Below are 14,321 nucleotides of genomic sequence, written 5' to 3' on the forward strand. Positions count from 1 at the left end.
GATGTTCTATAAAAAAAGTAGAGGTGTGAAAACCAAGGAGGAGAGAACTGGTGTCTGTAATTGGCAAAGCCATTCACAGTCATTGTTTAGTCCAGAGCTGATGGTGTCAAATTTGCAGATGAACTGAAGCTAGCAGTTTCTCTTTGAAGTCTGCGTCCTGAAGTTTTTTGCTGCAGGATGGCCACTTTAGGTCTGCTATAGCGTGGCCAGGGAGGTTGAAGTGCTCTCCTACAGGTTTTTGTATATTGCCATTCCTGATATCTGATTTGTGTCCATTTATCCTTTTCGTATGTGACTGTCCAGTTTGGCCGATGTACATAGCAGAGGGGCATTGCTGGCATATGAGGCGTATATTACATTGGCGACGTGCAGCGAATGAACCAGTGATGGTATGGCTGATCTGGTTAGGTCCTGTGATGTGTCGCTGGTGTAGATATATGGGCAAGTTGGATCGAGGTTTGTTGCATGATTGGTTCCTGAGCTAGAGTTACTATGTACGGTGTGCAGTGCTGGTGAGAATACGTTTCAGGTTGGCAGGTTGTCTGCGGGCAAGGATGGCCTGCACCAAGACCTGTGAAAGTGTGGGTCATTGTCCAGCATGGGTTGTAGATCCCTGATGATGCGTATGGAGGGTTTTAGCTGGGGCTGTATGTGATGCCAGTGGAGTCCTGTTGGTTTCTTTCTTGGGTTTATCTTGCAGTAGGGAGAGCTTCTGGGTACACGTCTGGCTCTGTTGATTTGTTTCCTTATTTCTCGTGCGGGTATTGTAGTTTTTGAGAATGCTTGGGGAGATTTTGTAGGTGTTGGTCTCTGTCTGAGGGGTTAGAGCAGATGTGGGTTGTACCTCAGTGCTTGGCTGTAGACAATGGATCGTGTGATGTGCCCGGATGGAAGCTGGAGGCATGAAGGTAGCATAGCAGTCGGTTTAGGTTTTCGATATAGGGTGGTGTATAATGTGACCATCACTTATTTGCACCGTTGGTGTCTGAAAGTGGACCTCCCGTGTAGATTGGTCCAGGCTGAGGTTGATGGTGGGATGGAGTTGTTGAAATCGTGGTGGAATTTTTCTATGAGTCTCCTTCCCATGGGTCCAGATGATGAGATGTCATCAATGTAGCGTAGGTAGAGAAGGGGTGGAGTGGACGAGAGCTGAGGAAGCATTGTTCAGGTCAGCCATAAAATTATTGGCGTATTGTGGGGCTATACGGTGCCGTAGCAAGAGCCACTGATCTGGAGAAATATTATTGTCATCAAACTTGAAATAGTTGTGTGTGAGTATGAAGGCACAGAGCCAGCAGCCAGTTGTGGCCTGTGGCATTCCATCAGGGATACTGTTCTTCATGACAGCTTGTATTCCATCTGTGTGTGGGATGGTTGTTAGATGAGCCTCTACATCCATGGTGGCTAGGATGGTGTTTTTGGGAGGTGACCAATGCATTGTAGTTTCCTCAGGAATCAGAGGTGTCATGGAGATAGCTGGGAGTGCTGGTGGCATAGGGTCTGAGTAGAGATCCACATATCCAGACAGTCCTTCAGTGAGAGTGCCAATGCCCGAGTGATGGGGCGTCCAGGATTTCTGGGTTTGTGGATCTTGGGTAGTAGATAGAATAACCTGGTCGTGGCTCTAAGGGTATGCTGATTTGTTCCTGTGTTAGTGTAGGGAGTGTCCTGAGTAGACGTTCGTCTCCTTTAAGTGTATTCCTCAGTGGGGATCTGAGGGAAGTGGCCTGTAGAATTTGGTATTGGAGAGTTGTCTGGCAGCCTCCTTTTGGTAGTCAGACTGTTCATGATGACAAAACAAGCACACTCCTTTATCAGCCCTTTTGATGATAATGTCAGGGTGGTTTCTGAGGGCTGTGGATGCATGCGGTTCTGCATGTACTTAGGTTATGAGCATATGCGGTGTGTTGTTTTCCAGATTTCTGCCTGTGCACGTCGTGGAAGCATTCATGTATAGGTCCAGACTGTCATTGTCGACCCTCAGGAGGAGTCATGTGGAAGTTTTTCTTCTTGTGCTGTTGGTGGGAGGGTACCTGTGTATCAGTGCACTGTTCAGTGTTGTCTGGAAGTATTCTTTGAGTTGCGACGCAAAAAGTAGGACTTCCATATCGCACCAGAACTGTATCATGTTGGTGGGGGCATCCTCCCTGATTGAACTAACCTCGTTATCTCTAGCTTGCTTGCTAGCATATATATACCTACCCCTGGAAATTTCCACTACCTGCGTCTGACGAAGTGGGTATTCACCCACGAAAGCTCACGCTCCAAAACGTCTGTTAGTCTATAAGGTGCCACAGGATTCTCTGCTGCTTTTAGAAGACCAAAGAAATGCCCACCCCTGACTGCAGCACAACCTCACTCCTTATCCCTTCCATGGGATACAAAAGGGGTGGGATGAAGATCCCAGAGCCAAAATGGAACATGACCCTAAGTTGTAAGGGGTGGGACTGTGGGTGTGCATTGCAGATACAGTTGGGCCTGATAAGGAGGAGGAGGCAGGAACAGGGGAATGGGGAAGGGGAAATGAGAATGGGAATAGGAAATGGGGAAAGGGGAATGGGGACACAGGCAAGGCTCTGCGGTGTCAGAGCTGGAAAGGGGGACATGAGGAAAACGCTCTGTGGTGTCAGAGCTGGGAATGGAACACTGGGGAACAGACTCTGCCAGCGTGTAGAGCTATGGACATGTTTGCTTGGAACTAACCGCAATAAACATTGCATTGCCTGCACTTCGCACTTCTGGTTTTCTGTTTTCTGTCTGCATGACAAGAACCACAAGAGGGGTTGAAGGGAAAGCCCTCTAACAGTTATGAAGGCCAAGACTATAATATGGTTCAAAAAAGAACTAGAGAAGTTCATGGAGGACAGGTCCATCAATGGCTATTATCCAGGATGGGCAGGGATGGTGTCTCTAGCCTCTGTTTGCCAGAAGCTGGGAATGGACAACAGGGGATGGATCACTTGATGATTCCCTGTTCTGTTCATTCCCTCTGGGACACCTGGCATTGGCCACTGTCAGAAGACAGGATACTGGACTAGATGGACCTTTGGTCTGACCCAGTGTGGCCGGTTTTATGTATGCCAGCACAGTCTCCATAGTGTCCACGTAGCAAAGGGTGAGAGGGGTAATTGTCTGGCTGAGACGGAGCCGGTGCTGGGGGCGGGCCAGTGGTGGATTTGTGCACTGGACACATCCCCACTATGAACAGGGCTTATCAGACTAGGGTCCTCCAGGTCAGGCTGTGCGGCTCCCTGCCTCTCTGATCTCCTGTTTGGGCTTTTCCCCCCCGCAGGTTCATGTTCATCCTCATGATCATTCTCACTGCGTTCCTGTGCGGACTCAACAACACCTATGTTTTCTACCAGGAGTTCCAGCGGCTGGGGAAGTACGGCCTTGTGCAACCAGGGCTTTCCCAGGGCCTCCCGGCTCAGGGCAGGGCTGAGCTGCATAGCGATGCCTGAGGCTGAGAGAAAGGGTGAAAGGCCCCTGCAGTATCCAGGCGATCCCTGGCCTCTGGGCACATGCCAGCGACGTTAATGGGGTTGTAGCGTGAGCAGGGAGCCGAGGGGCAGCACTTTGGAGTGCTCTGCGGATGCAGCCTGTGGTGGAACTGGGAGGCCTGGTTTATCAGTAGAAGAGGATTCCAAGAAGCCCTGTGGGGGGTGGGCTATGGGGAAAATGAAGCTGAAGACAGCGATGAGGACTCAGAGGGGATGTGATCAAGTGTTTGGGATGTCCGGGCACTCCAGGAGGGAGTGGGGTTGTGCGGGGTGCTGGTGGGGATTTAACAAGGAATAATGGGGTGAAAATACAGATTGCATCTCAAGCAAACCTTCCTGGGGGTCCAGGTGGATGCTGCCAGGTGCATCCTGAAGGGTCCTGTAGTAGTCAGGTCTCACCCAGGACGATCTAGTGGACACACAGGCCAATCCTGCCTCACCTGGGGAGCGGTTGCTGATGTCAGTGGCGTCAGGATTGGGGCTGTCTTGCACACTTGTTAGGGTGGGGCATGCCCGGCTTATAACCAGGCCCTGCTCTTTGACGCCCCCTCTCTGTCAGCTTCAACGAGACGTTCCAGTTCCTGTTCTGGACTATGTTCGGGATGGAGGAGTACAGTGTGGTGGACATGCCCCAGTACGCCCTGGTGGAGTTCGTGGGGCGGGCGCTCTACGGGATCTTCACCATCGTCATGGTCATCGTCCTTCTCAACATGCTCATCGCCATGATCACCAACTCCTTCCAGAAGATAGAGGTTAGGGCTGCTGGCAGCCCTGCCGGAGTGCGGCTGCAGCCCGGGTCCCGCCCTGGAGCAGAATGACCCCGTGGTGAATGGGCCTCCTCTTAACGCAGCTTCTCTTCTCCTTGGCACTCCCCGCCTGTTAAAATAACCAGCAATTGGGCAATTCCATTCAGCCTCCCCTAAATCTCCCTCCTCCTTCCTCCCCCAAACACCATCAAAATACAAATCCCTATTGTTTGTCGTATTGCTGTGCCCTATCGAGAGGGCTGAGGTGCCCCACCCCAGAAGTGGCTGCATTTAATCCTGTTGGGTATAGTATTGCTGTGCCCTGTCTGGTGCCCCATCCCAGAAGTGGCTGCATTTCTCCCTCACACATGCACTGGGGGCCCTTCGTGTACAAAGGTGAAATTCCCCTCTGTGCAGCCGGTCAGTATGAGTCCCTCTGCTGATGACCCTGCACTGGGCACAGCTCTTGCAGTGGTGCCAGCTTCCCCACTGGGCCTAGCATGTGTCCTTTGGTTTGAGAGCACTTTCCTATCACCGAGCAAGCCTGCTCCTGCCCAGCTGCAGAACAATGGCTGGGGCATGCTGGGGAAGGGTCCCTGGGTGCATCCTTAAGTGGATCAGGCCCCACCCACCAGCTGAGGATGCCCAGGTGTCACACCAGCTAGCGCCACACCTGTGATTTTTATGAGTTTTACAGCCAGTTCCCAGGAACCGAGCTGGCCTCCGTCCCAGAGTCTCAGTCCCATGGCTCTCGCCGGTGATAGAACTGTCCCTCTCCCCTGCATGTGCCGATGCCGTTAAATACCATTTCACCCATTATATTGGGCAGGTCGTGAGACCAGCTGGCCATGCTCTGAGGGAATGGTGGTGACCATGGGGCTTCTAGAGAGCGGGTGGGAAGATCACACATGGCCTCAAAGGTCTCTGATGGCCGCCCAACGCAGGAGGCAGGATTGGCCCCAACGTAGATCACAACCTGCTTTCGCCCCTACCCCCGCTTTGCTTTGCAGGACGATGCGGATGTGGAGTGGAAGTTCGCCCGCTCCAAGCTCTACCTGTCCTACTTCAGGGAGGGCCTGACGCTGCCTGTGCCGTTTAACATCATTCCCACACCAAAGTCCCTCTTCTACTCAGTCAGGTGATGTCAGCTCCGCAAACCGCACCACGCACGTTGGCAGTGAGTCACCCTAGTACATGAGCACCTGAGAGATGTTAGTCAGCTCAGCCTCACGAGCCAGAATAATCCCCATTGTACCTGTGGGAAACTGAGGCACAAAGTAACTTGCCCAAGGTCACTGTAATGGGGCACAGATGCACCTGGCGGTGCCTCCTGCTGGTTGTCTCAGGGACTTAGCTCTTTTCCAGCCTGGGTGCCCTCTGCAGGCTAGTGTCCTGCTTGCAGCTGGCCCCGTGAACCTCCCAGACCCTGGTGCCCCTTTACCCGAGGGCTGCCCTCTGGTAATACCCCCACCAGTCTCTATGGGTCTCCCCTCTCTGGGAAACCCCCAACCCTCTAATCCCCACTTGCCTCAGTCTGGGCTATTGTCAGTCATCATCAAACCCCCACCCCCTGGGGCAGAGTGCAGGGTAAAAACTACTCATCATAGACAAGGGGATTCGGACCTGCTGCCTTCCTCTGCCTCCCAGTACCTCGAATCAGGCCCTGCAGCCTGGGGAGTTGCCAGCATGGAGCTCCCCTGGCTCTCCCCAGACGTGATTCACTTCCAGTAGGCAGCCAGGCTCTGCTCTCTCCCAGCCTGCAGAGAGACTCCTCTTGGTTCTCTGGCTCACAGCCTTGCTATAAGGGCCAGCTGGGCCTCATTAAGCCAGCCACAGCTGTAGCTGCTTTCCAATCAGTCCAGCCTTTCCCCTGGCACAGCCATCTGCCAGGTCTGTTTTAAGCCCTTCAGGGCAGGAGTGGGGTAACCACCCTACTATAGTCACCCAGGTAGGGTTTCACTGGGTAGTGTCCACTGGCTCCCTGAACACCTTTGCAGAGCAGTTGGTGCTGTCTGGGGTTCTCTGCTCAGTGTCCCCATCTGGGTACCCTCATTTTGAACCTATGACCTTCACCTCACTCCCTGGTTTTCTCATTTGTTGTCCCTCGTGTTCATTTGGTCCCTGGGTCCAGTGGTCCCTCCCACTAGGCTGTGGGAGGGGCTTGTGCCTGCCAACCCCCAGGTTTCCAATAAGACAGGGAGTCTGTGCTGGAGCAGGGAATTGAACCCACATCTTCTGAGTCCTCATCCAGGGCCTTTGCCATCGGCCATCCAGCCACTGGCCTTTCACAGCCTAGGGATCAGCTACTTTGCAAAGAGAGTCACTTCTGTGCCGAGCTGGCTGAACTGGTTTTGTTCAAATCTATTTTCAACCCAAAATATCCTTTTTTCAACTATGAAAAGTTGCGAGGAAAATATTACGTTGGGTTATTTTTTTAGAAGTTTTTCAGATTTTATCTGACCAAAAAAACCCAGAAAACCAGAAAACTGAATTATTTTTTTTTTGGTTAACTGGTTTTCTCCTCTTTCTCTCCCTTTCTCCTCATTTCAGTGGCAAAAGGGTGGGGGGGAGAAAGTGAAAAAAGTAAAAAAATTGGAACATTTGGAAAGTTTTCATGAACCATTTCAAGTAAATAATTGTTTTTCTTTGGAAATGTTTCTCAACCAGTTCTCCTGAGGAGACCGAGACAGGTTTGGAGAAAAGAACTAATGCAGGGAACGCTGGAGTGTTCCACAAAGGAAAAGCTGTGGGGCGGGGTCTTGGGGGAAGAGGCGGGGCAGGGGTGGAGTCTTGGGGAAGAGGTGGAGAAGGGGCGTGGCCTCAAGGGATGAGGTGGGCAGGGCCTTGGGGGAAGAGGCGGGGCAGGGGCTTGGGGGTCTGGTTACCAGCAATTAGAAAGGTGGCAACCCTAATACAGAGGCAGTTGCTAAAAGGCTGCTATTTGCAGCCCAGTGCCCAGCACTTGCTGAGAGAGTCACTGTGGGGAGTGAAGTGGGTCCCCCTGGGCTCTAGCTCTCAGGACATGTTGGCCGCAGTGCAGCTGGGGCTAGCAGACCCTCTCAGTGCCGCGGCTTGGTAGCTGTCGAGGTTAAAAGTTAGGGGATAAAATCTCTTCTGAAGGGTGAAGGGCCTGAACTTGAATTCTGGAACGGTTCAGATCTGAACATCATGGCTGGGGCTCATCTCTCCATTGGGCCAGAACCAGAAACTGGCTCCAGACTCCTCCCGATTTTGGATCCCTTTGGACCTGGATTCAGATGTGAGCGTAGCGTCCCCAGGGCTGGCTGTATTTCGGTGACACCCCCTCCCCCGATGACACATGTCTTTCTGCATTCCCCAGGGGCATCTTTCGGTTCCTTTGCTGCTCCAAACCCAAGAGGCAACAGGATTACCCCCCGATTCCCACCATCGTAAGTTCTCTGTCTGTCTGTCTGCAGACTGAGCCATGGGGAAAGCTACCTTGGCAGTGAGACTGCTTTATCCTCACGCTTGTGCTCCCCTGGAGTCTGTTGCAAACAACTTCTTTTCCAGTCGTGTCCTGGGATATGTAGGGGACAGAGGCTTTCCAGAATTCCATCTGCCTGACTGGATCCTGTCTGGGTGAATTTCACCCACACAGACTGTAAAATGGCTGCATGAAGAGGTTTCAGAGTAGCAGCCGTGTTAGTCTGTATCCGCAAAAAGAACAGGAGTACTTGTGGCACCTTAAAGACTAACAAATTTATTTGAGCAAAGCTTTCTTGGGCTACGGCCCACTTCTTCGGATGCATGGAATGGAACATATATTGAGGATATATATATACACATACAGAGCGCATGAAAAGGTGGGAGTTGTCTTACCAACTCTGAGAGGCCAATTAAGTAATGGACAAAAAACTTTTGAAGTGATAATCAAGATAGCCCAGTACAGACAGTTTGATAAGAAGTGTGAGAATACTTACAAGGGGAGATAGATTCAGTGTTTGTAATGGCTCAGCCATTCCCAGTCCCTATTCAAACCTAAGGTGATTGTATCTAGTTTGCGTATCAATTCCAGCTCAGCAGTTTCTCGGTGGAGACTGTTTTTGAAGCTTTTCGGTTGCAAATGACATTCAATGACAGATCTGCGGGTGGCAATTTTGTAAGTATTCTCACATCCGAAGAAGCGGGCCATAGCCCAAGAAAGCTTATGCTCACATAAATTTGTTAGTCTCTAAGGTGCCGCAAGTACTCCTGTTATTTTTGCATGAAGGGGGCAAGTGAGCCCCCCGGTGTTGCAAGAAGCCAGGTAAATGCTAAGCTATGCTGGTACCTGGTGCCTGCGTAACCTTGTTTCCCACCCTCTCCAGGCTAACACTGTCCTGGAGGACATTGGCCTGGGCGGGGAGAGCCGCCGTTCCTATCGGCTGCAGGTCATTAAGGCTCTGGTGCAGCGCTACGTCGACACGGCCAGGCGGGAGTTCGAGGAGAGCAGGAGGAAAGGTAAACCTGGCACTGCGCGGGGCCTTAGGCATTGGTGAACCTCGGACCCTCCTGTTTGCTGCCTGTGGCATGTCTAGCCTAGTCTGCTGTGGGCTGAGATACTCCAGTCTCATTTGGTTGCTGGGCTTAGCGTCTGGCTGGTGGCCTGTGATACATGGCAGCTCACACTGGATGCTCTAAGGTCCTTTCTGGCCTTAAATTCTGTGACTCTAACTGGCAGCTCTGGAGAGCCGCCTCCACCCTGGCAAACAAGGAGGGCCTGACTGAGACTCCATAATTCAGTGGGGAGGGGAGGAAAGAAGGAGGCAGGATGAGGGTCAGGAAGAAGCAGGTGTCACACCCCAGCAAAGTGTAGGCCACTCCCCCTTCTAGTGGCCATTGCCCTGAAGGATAATATCCTATTATTGCTGCCATTCAGTGGAGTCACTCCTTTAGCTCAGGCAGTAATGGTCTGTGCTACGCTGCAGAAGGTCCATGTGGACGCCCCATGTGGTAGAAGGACAGTGGCACCTGGAAGTTGGAGCCCAACGTGCCCACGCTACTTGCCCACCCCAAGAACCAGCTCCACACGTGGGTGTGTCTAAGGGCAGAGATGGGGATCCTCGAATCTCATGAATGCTTTGAGCCCTAAGAGAGGTGATGGTTACCAATGGGCTGCTGTGGGTGCAATGTGGGCTGGCTCTCCCCATAGCCCTGCCCTCACCTGGCCGTGCCTGCGCTTTGTTCACAGACCTGGGGAACCGTATCACCGAGCTGAACAAGTCGGTGTCACGCCTGCATACGGAGGTGAAGCGCCTGCATCACAGCCGGCCCGCCCACCCTGCTCCCGCCAGCCCTCTGGATGGGGCCAGCGTGCTGCACAGATATATCCTGCGAGTCCAGGACAACTTCCAGAACTTCAGCCAGGCCTCAGGTAGCACCGGCCCAGGCTCCCCTGCCCAGGTGATGGTGCACCAGGACGGGGCTGCTGGGACCTACCCCAAGGCGCTCTCCCTTGGCCCCCAGCACGTGATGTCTCCTGGGGACCAAGCAGAAAAGCCAGAGGACCCGAGTTCCCGTCCAGCAGAGGAAGCCGACTCTGGCCCCAGCCTCTAGTGGCTCGAGGCAACGTTTCCACGGCGACACAGCGCCAAGAAATAATACAGCCGAAGGGTCCCAAAGCACTTTGTATGCTGCTCCTGCTGGCTTGTGCCCCAGCCCAAGCAAGCAGGGAGCTCGCTGCCTCTCCCACACGGAGTCGGGGGTGAGGGTTGAAGCGTGGCTGATGGCCTAGTTAGGCTGTCTGTCCACCAAGCAGCTGCTTTGATAGAGAGCAATGTCTGAGTAGCTGAGCTCCCTGCCCAGTTATTAGGCAGATGGGCTGTAGCACCAGCTGGGTTTCTTTTACTTTGATTCAATGTTTATGTCAAGTCCTTGGGTGTTACAGACTGGGCCCTTGCAATTTAAATATAAAGCCCTGGAGAAAATACCTCCACCCACTGTCCCACCACTGACATGCTTCCCCCTCTGGGGTGCCCCGAGGCAGCTGACTGACAGCGATTGTGTGATCCGAGGGCTGCCTGGGTCACAGTGGAAAGAGAGAGAGCACAGGAGCCAGGAGATCTATTTGAAGTGTGTCTGAGCAGGGGGCTGGCCCGGTGGCACAGGACTAGCACAAGGCACTGTCATGTTGGGGACCCTGCCTCAGGGCCAGGCTGGGAATGCTGCAGGGTGCTCGGAGGAGGAGTAGGGGTTGACTTGTCCTCTAGGGCCCAGCTCACTGTGATGCTGGAGCGGGACAGACAGGCTGTGCTGTGAGCTGTGTGCAGCCATTGTATAGACTGTCCCATGTATCCGTCTGGGAGGGAAATCAAGGGGATTCCTAGAGACACCGAAGCCAGTCCCTGCCTTCCTGGCCTGCCAGCTGAGATCTTGCTCGTAGTCTGTTATGGGTGCAATTCTGCGATCAGAAGGTAGCCAGTTAATGAACCCAGGCAGCTGCTGCCTGGAAATGTGGTTCTGCTCTGACGCGTGATAAGCCGTGTGTGTGTATGTGTGTGTGGGGGAGCGGGTGGAAGGGGTGATCCATGCTTGTTGTGGCTCAATGACTCCAGCTCAAACTGGTCAATTTGCGATACGAAGAATATTTTGCTTTGGGGTTTTTTTCCCCCCTCCTCTAATCGCCAGCTCCCCAAATTCCCAGTGGGGTCTGAGTGTCAAGCTGGGTTAATTTCTGCTTCTGCGTGCTCCCGGGAACATTTCCAGGAGGTCAGTGAGCTTAGAATCAAAGCCTTCAGCACATTTCTCATGCCAGTTTAGTTAGTGCCCAGCTGTGTCTGCTATAGAAGATTGACTAGCTACATCCCTGAAGCCTGGGAACTGTCAGGAAGTTTCAAAGATGTAATATTCAGACAGGCTCTGTCCTGGCTTCCGATCTGTAACTTAGTGTTAGTAGCCCAGAAAGTGTAGTAGGTTCCGCCTGGGTCTTTAAAACAATGCACAATGGAAAAGGGGCTCATAAATACCCTATCTCACTGTGGAAATAGGAGTGAATCAAGCCCAGCTTTGTGTCTTTAATGCCTTGTATTCACATTGTAGAATAAACTGTTGTTTCGTCCCAGTAAATACAGCAAACCAGTCTTGTGCTGCTGTGTCATTTGTCGCTGGGGAAGAGTCTAACATTGCAGAAGTGGATTCTGCAATCCTAAAGTGAGATCTCCATTGGGAGTGGAGGCTGGGGTAAGGCGGGGACTTGGTTTGGAAGACCATCTCCGAAACCTTTGAGCTCAGCTGAGACCCACTGTGAGCAGATTGATGCAGGATCTGTGAGAGTAACAAGTTAGGTCCAGTGGTGAGGACCCTGGACTGGGAATTAGGAGACGTCTGTGATTTTCTCGGCCCTTCCATTGGCCTGCCGGGTGACTGGGCAAGTCCCGTCAGTTCTGTGGCTATTCCCCCCATTGCTATTTGCCTTTCCCTGTAAAGAGCATTAAGAGCCACAAAGAACATTGTATGTAAGCACTAGAACTGTCAAACGATTAAAAAAAATAATCACAGTTAATTGTGAGATTAAAAACATATAGTTGTGATTAATCACAGCTTTAATCGCACTGTTAAACCAGAATAGAATACCAATTTACATTTATTATAAATATTTTTGGATTTTTTTTTTACATTTTCAAATACATTGATGTCATTACAACACAGAATACAAAGTGTATACGGCTCACTTTATATTCTTTTTTATTACAAATATTTGCACTGTAAAAAAAGATAAAAGAAATAGTAGGAGGGGAATTCAAAAATACAAGTACTGTTGTGCAATCTCTTTATCGTAAAAGTGCAATTTACAAAGGTAGATTTTTTTTTTTTTACATATCTGTGAGCAAAATAAATTTTTTAATGCTGTTTGATTCCTTGTGCGTTCGCAGACACAGGACTTGGGACAGTCTTTGTAAATCAACAGACCTGCAGCCATGGAATACCTGACGGCCAGCAGTTGCTGCTCCCAGCTGGAATGCCCTGGGGGGCCCCAAACTTGGACTAGCCCCTAGGCCCAAAAGGGACAACGTTGTACTGTAAGGGCTCCCCTGGGGTGGTCTCTGGCGAGAACTGCTCTCAGAACGGCTCAGCTGTGTCCTCCACTGCTGGCAAGGGCAGGAGAGTCCCCTGGGAAATAGTCACTTTAGGGAGGTGGGGGAACCCCCCATCCGTTGAAATGGCTCAGCCTGTGCGTTTGGAGTCCCATCCAGGGCCCCTGTTTAAATCAATGGGAAGGCTCCCAGGGGCTGCAGTGGGTGTCTGTCGGATCTGCCCCAGACGCTGGCATGTCCTGGGCAGCGCTGGCTGGGCTTCCGGGTGTATTGGAATATGGGCAATGTGGTCTCTTGCTCCTGCGACAAACAGAAGACTGTGAAAGGCAGCGAGGTGGTTTCCTGTCTGAGGGTGGGGAAGGAGTGCGTAGACTCACAAGAACAGTCTCTGCAGGTTCAGCACAGTATAAGAGAGTGAGTTCCTTGGTCTGAGTTTCACTCTGAGCCTCCCAGGGCCATCTAGCCTTTGGACCTGCAGGTATAGTCACATCTTTAACTCTTTGGGTCAAGTCCATCCCTGGGGTAAGCCCCCTGGGAGGAAGCATGGTGACAGGTCAACCTTGTCTCTTCACTCAGACCTAGGGTTTTAAGAGTGTCTCGTGATTTGAGGGCCATGATTTTTGGAGACCCGACTGAAAAGAACTGAATGTGGTCAGATCCTCAGGGGTGGGAGGCTCTCAAGGTGTCTCAAGTTACACTGCTAAAAATAACTCGTGACTTCTCAAAATTTAGTCCTAAGGAAATGAAACACGTCTGTATTTTAACTTCAGAAAGAAGCAAAGGAAAGTTTTTGCCCAACTCTTTCCCCAGCCTGTAAAGGTCTTTGCTTGTTTACAAGAGTTCCTCCTCTCCGGATACCCATCCCTCTCCTGAGGTGCCTCAGGGGAGTCTCCATAAATGACCCCAATCACCTTGGAACAAGGGAGCCAGGGCAGACATTTCTCTTGGTTGGTGTTGAGATTCTTGTGGAATTTTCTTCCTGTCCCCCAGGTGAAGATGACATTTTTGCTGATCACCGTGACTTACCTTTGCACTCACACATTGATGGACATCCCTCAGGTAACTCAATCTAAGCTGTAATGTTGGTGAGACCCAATGCTGTCTAGTTATGGATCTTTGTACTGACCCTAGTACCTGACAACTTTCCATCTAAAAGGATTTGGCAATGGTGAGGTCCCTTGGGGGATTTCCTGGAGTCTCTGGCTCCTTTCTCTTCTGGGGTTATAGAAAACTCTGTTTGGATCAGGGTTTTTTCTTGGTTTATTTGTGGGGGGAGCACTGGAGGAGGTAGAATGAGCTGGCTGATGCTGGGAATATTGTCCTGGGTTTGGTGGAGAAGTTCTGTCCAAGAGGAAGGTATGTCTGTGTTTCCTAATGGTGGTCAGACCTGGATTAGTCTAGCCTCCTCTGGAACCTCACTGCAGAACAGATGCCTTCACCCAGGAAATGCTTTGTACCAGGAATTAAATTTAGCTGGGGCTGTCGGGGCTGGAGCTGAGGTCAATATTTTCAAACCCATAGGAGCCTCGGCATGCCCCGTGGAGCTGAAACTCTGAGCCCCAGTGTCCCCCACACCTATGGGGCTAAAGTCCCAGCACCCTCACCACCACAGGGCTGAAGCCTCAAACCCTGGTGACCCCCCCCCCCAACTGTGGGGCTAAAGTCCCAGTACCCCACCACTACAGGGCTTAAGCCTTGAGTCCTGACCGCCCCCCTGTAGGACCCTGAGACTCCCCACTCCGCAGCTGAAGCCCGGAGTCACAAATGGGGGTAGGGCATGGGGGGCTGTGACGGTGTGGCCCGTGAGAGCCAGCTAAGGTCACTCAATTAGGGTGAACTGCAAACAAAACAGGGCAGACAAATCCCAAACGCTGGTGGTTATTCCACTACTTAGGCCACGTCTACACTACGGGATAAAATCGAATTTGCTAAAATCGGTTTTATAAAACTGATATTATAATTTCGATTTCTTGCGGCCACACTAGGCACAGTAATTCGGCGTTGTGCGTCCATGCTCCGAGGCTAACGTCGATTTCTGAAGC

General features: G+C 51.7%; 2 protein-coding genes across 3 annotated transcripts in view; both read left to right on the top strand.

The window, feature by feature from the left end:
* The window catches only part of LOC116832209 (short transient receptor potential channel 2-like), a 33,625-nt gene extending 23,782 nt beyond the window's left edge, over positions 1 to 9,843 (top strand). The window contains exons 9-14 of the mRNA XM_075067013.1: positions 3,293 to 3,385; positions 4,060 to 4,252; positions 5,257 to 5,384; positions 7,587 to 7,656; positions 8,575 to 8,707; positions 9,438 to 9,843. Coding sequence (XP_074923114.1) covers positions 3,293 to 3,385; positions 4,060 to 4,252; positions 5,257 to 5,384; positions 7,587 to 7,656; positions 8,575 to 8,707; positions 9,438 to 9,802 — 982 coding nt within the window. The 3' untranslated portion in view covers positions 9,803 to 9,843. The remainder of the gene's footprint in view (positions 1 to 3,292; positions 3,386 to 4,059; positions 4,253 to 5,256; positions 5,385 to 7,586; positions 7,657 to 8,574; positions 8,708 to 9,437) is intronic.
* A 2,639-nt stretch (positions 9,844 to 12,482) lies between these two features.
* Positions 12,483 to 14,321, top strand: part of LOC116832479 (ecto-ADP-ribosyltransferase 5-like) — an 8,433-nt gene continuing 6,594 nt past the window's right edge. Inside the window, exons 1-2 of one of the 2 annotated variants that reach the window (XM_032793232.2) lie at positions 12,483 to 12,757; positions 13,270 to 13,338. In XM_032793232.2, coding sequence (XP_032649123.1) covers positions 13,276 to 13,338 — 63 coding nt within the window. In that variant the 5' untranslated portion in view covers positions 12,483 to 12,757; positions 13,270 to 13,275. Of the gene's footprint in view, positions 12,758 to 13,176; positions 13,339 to 14,321 lie in introns of those variants that run through there. The other variant, XM_032793222.2, reaches the window with a different exon arrangement.

This window comes from Chelonoidis abingdonii, chromosome 1 (genome assembly GCF_003597395.2).
Source record: "Chelonoidis abingdonii isolate Lonesome George chromosome 1, CheloAbing_2.0, whole genome shotgun sequence".
In the NCBI taxonomy this organism is placed as follows: domain Eukaryota; kingdom Metazoa; phylum Chordata; order Testudines; family Testudinidae; genus Chelonoidis; species Chelonoidis abingdonii.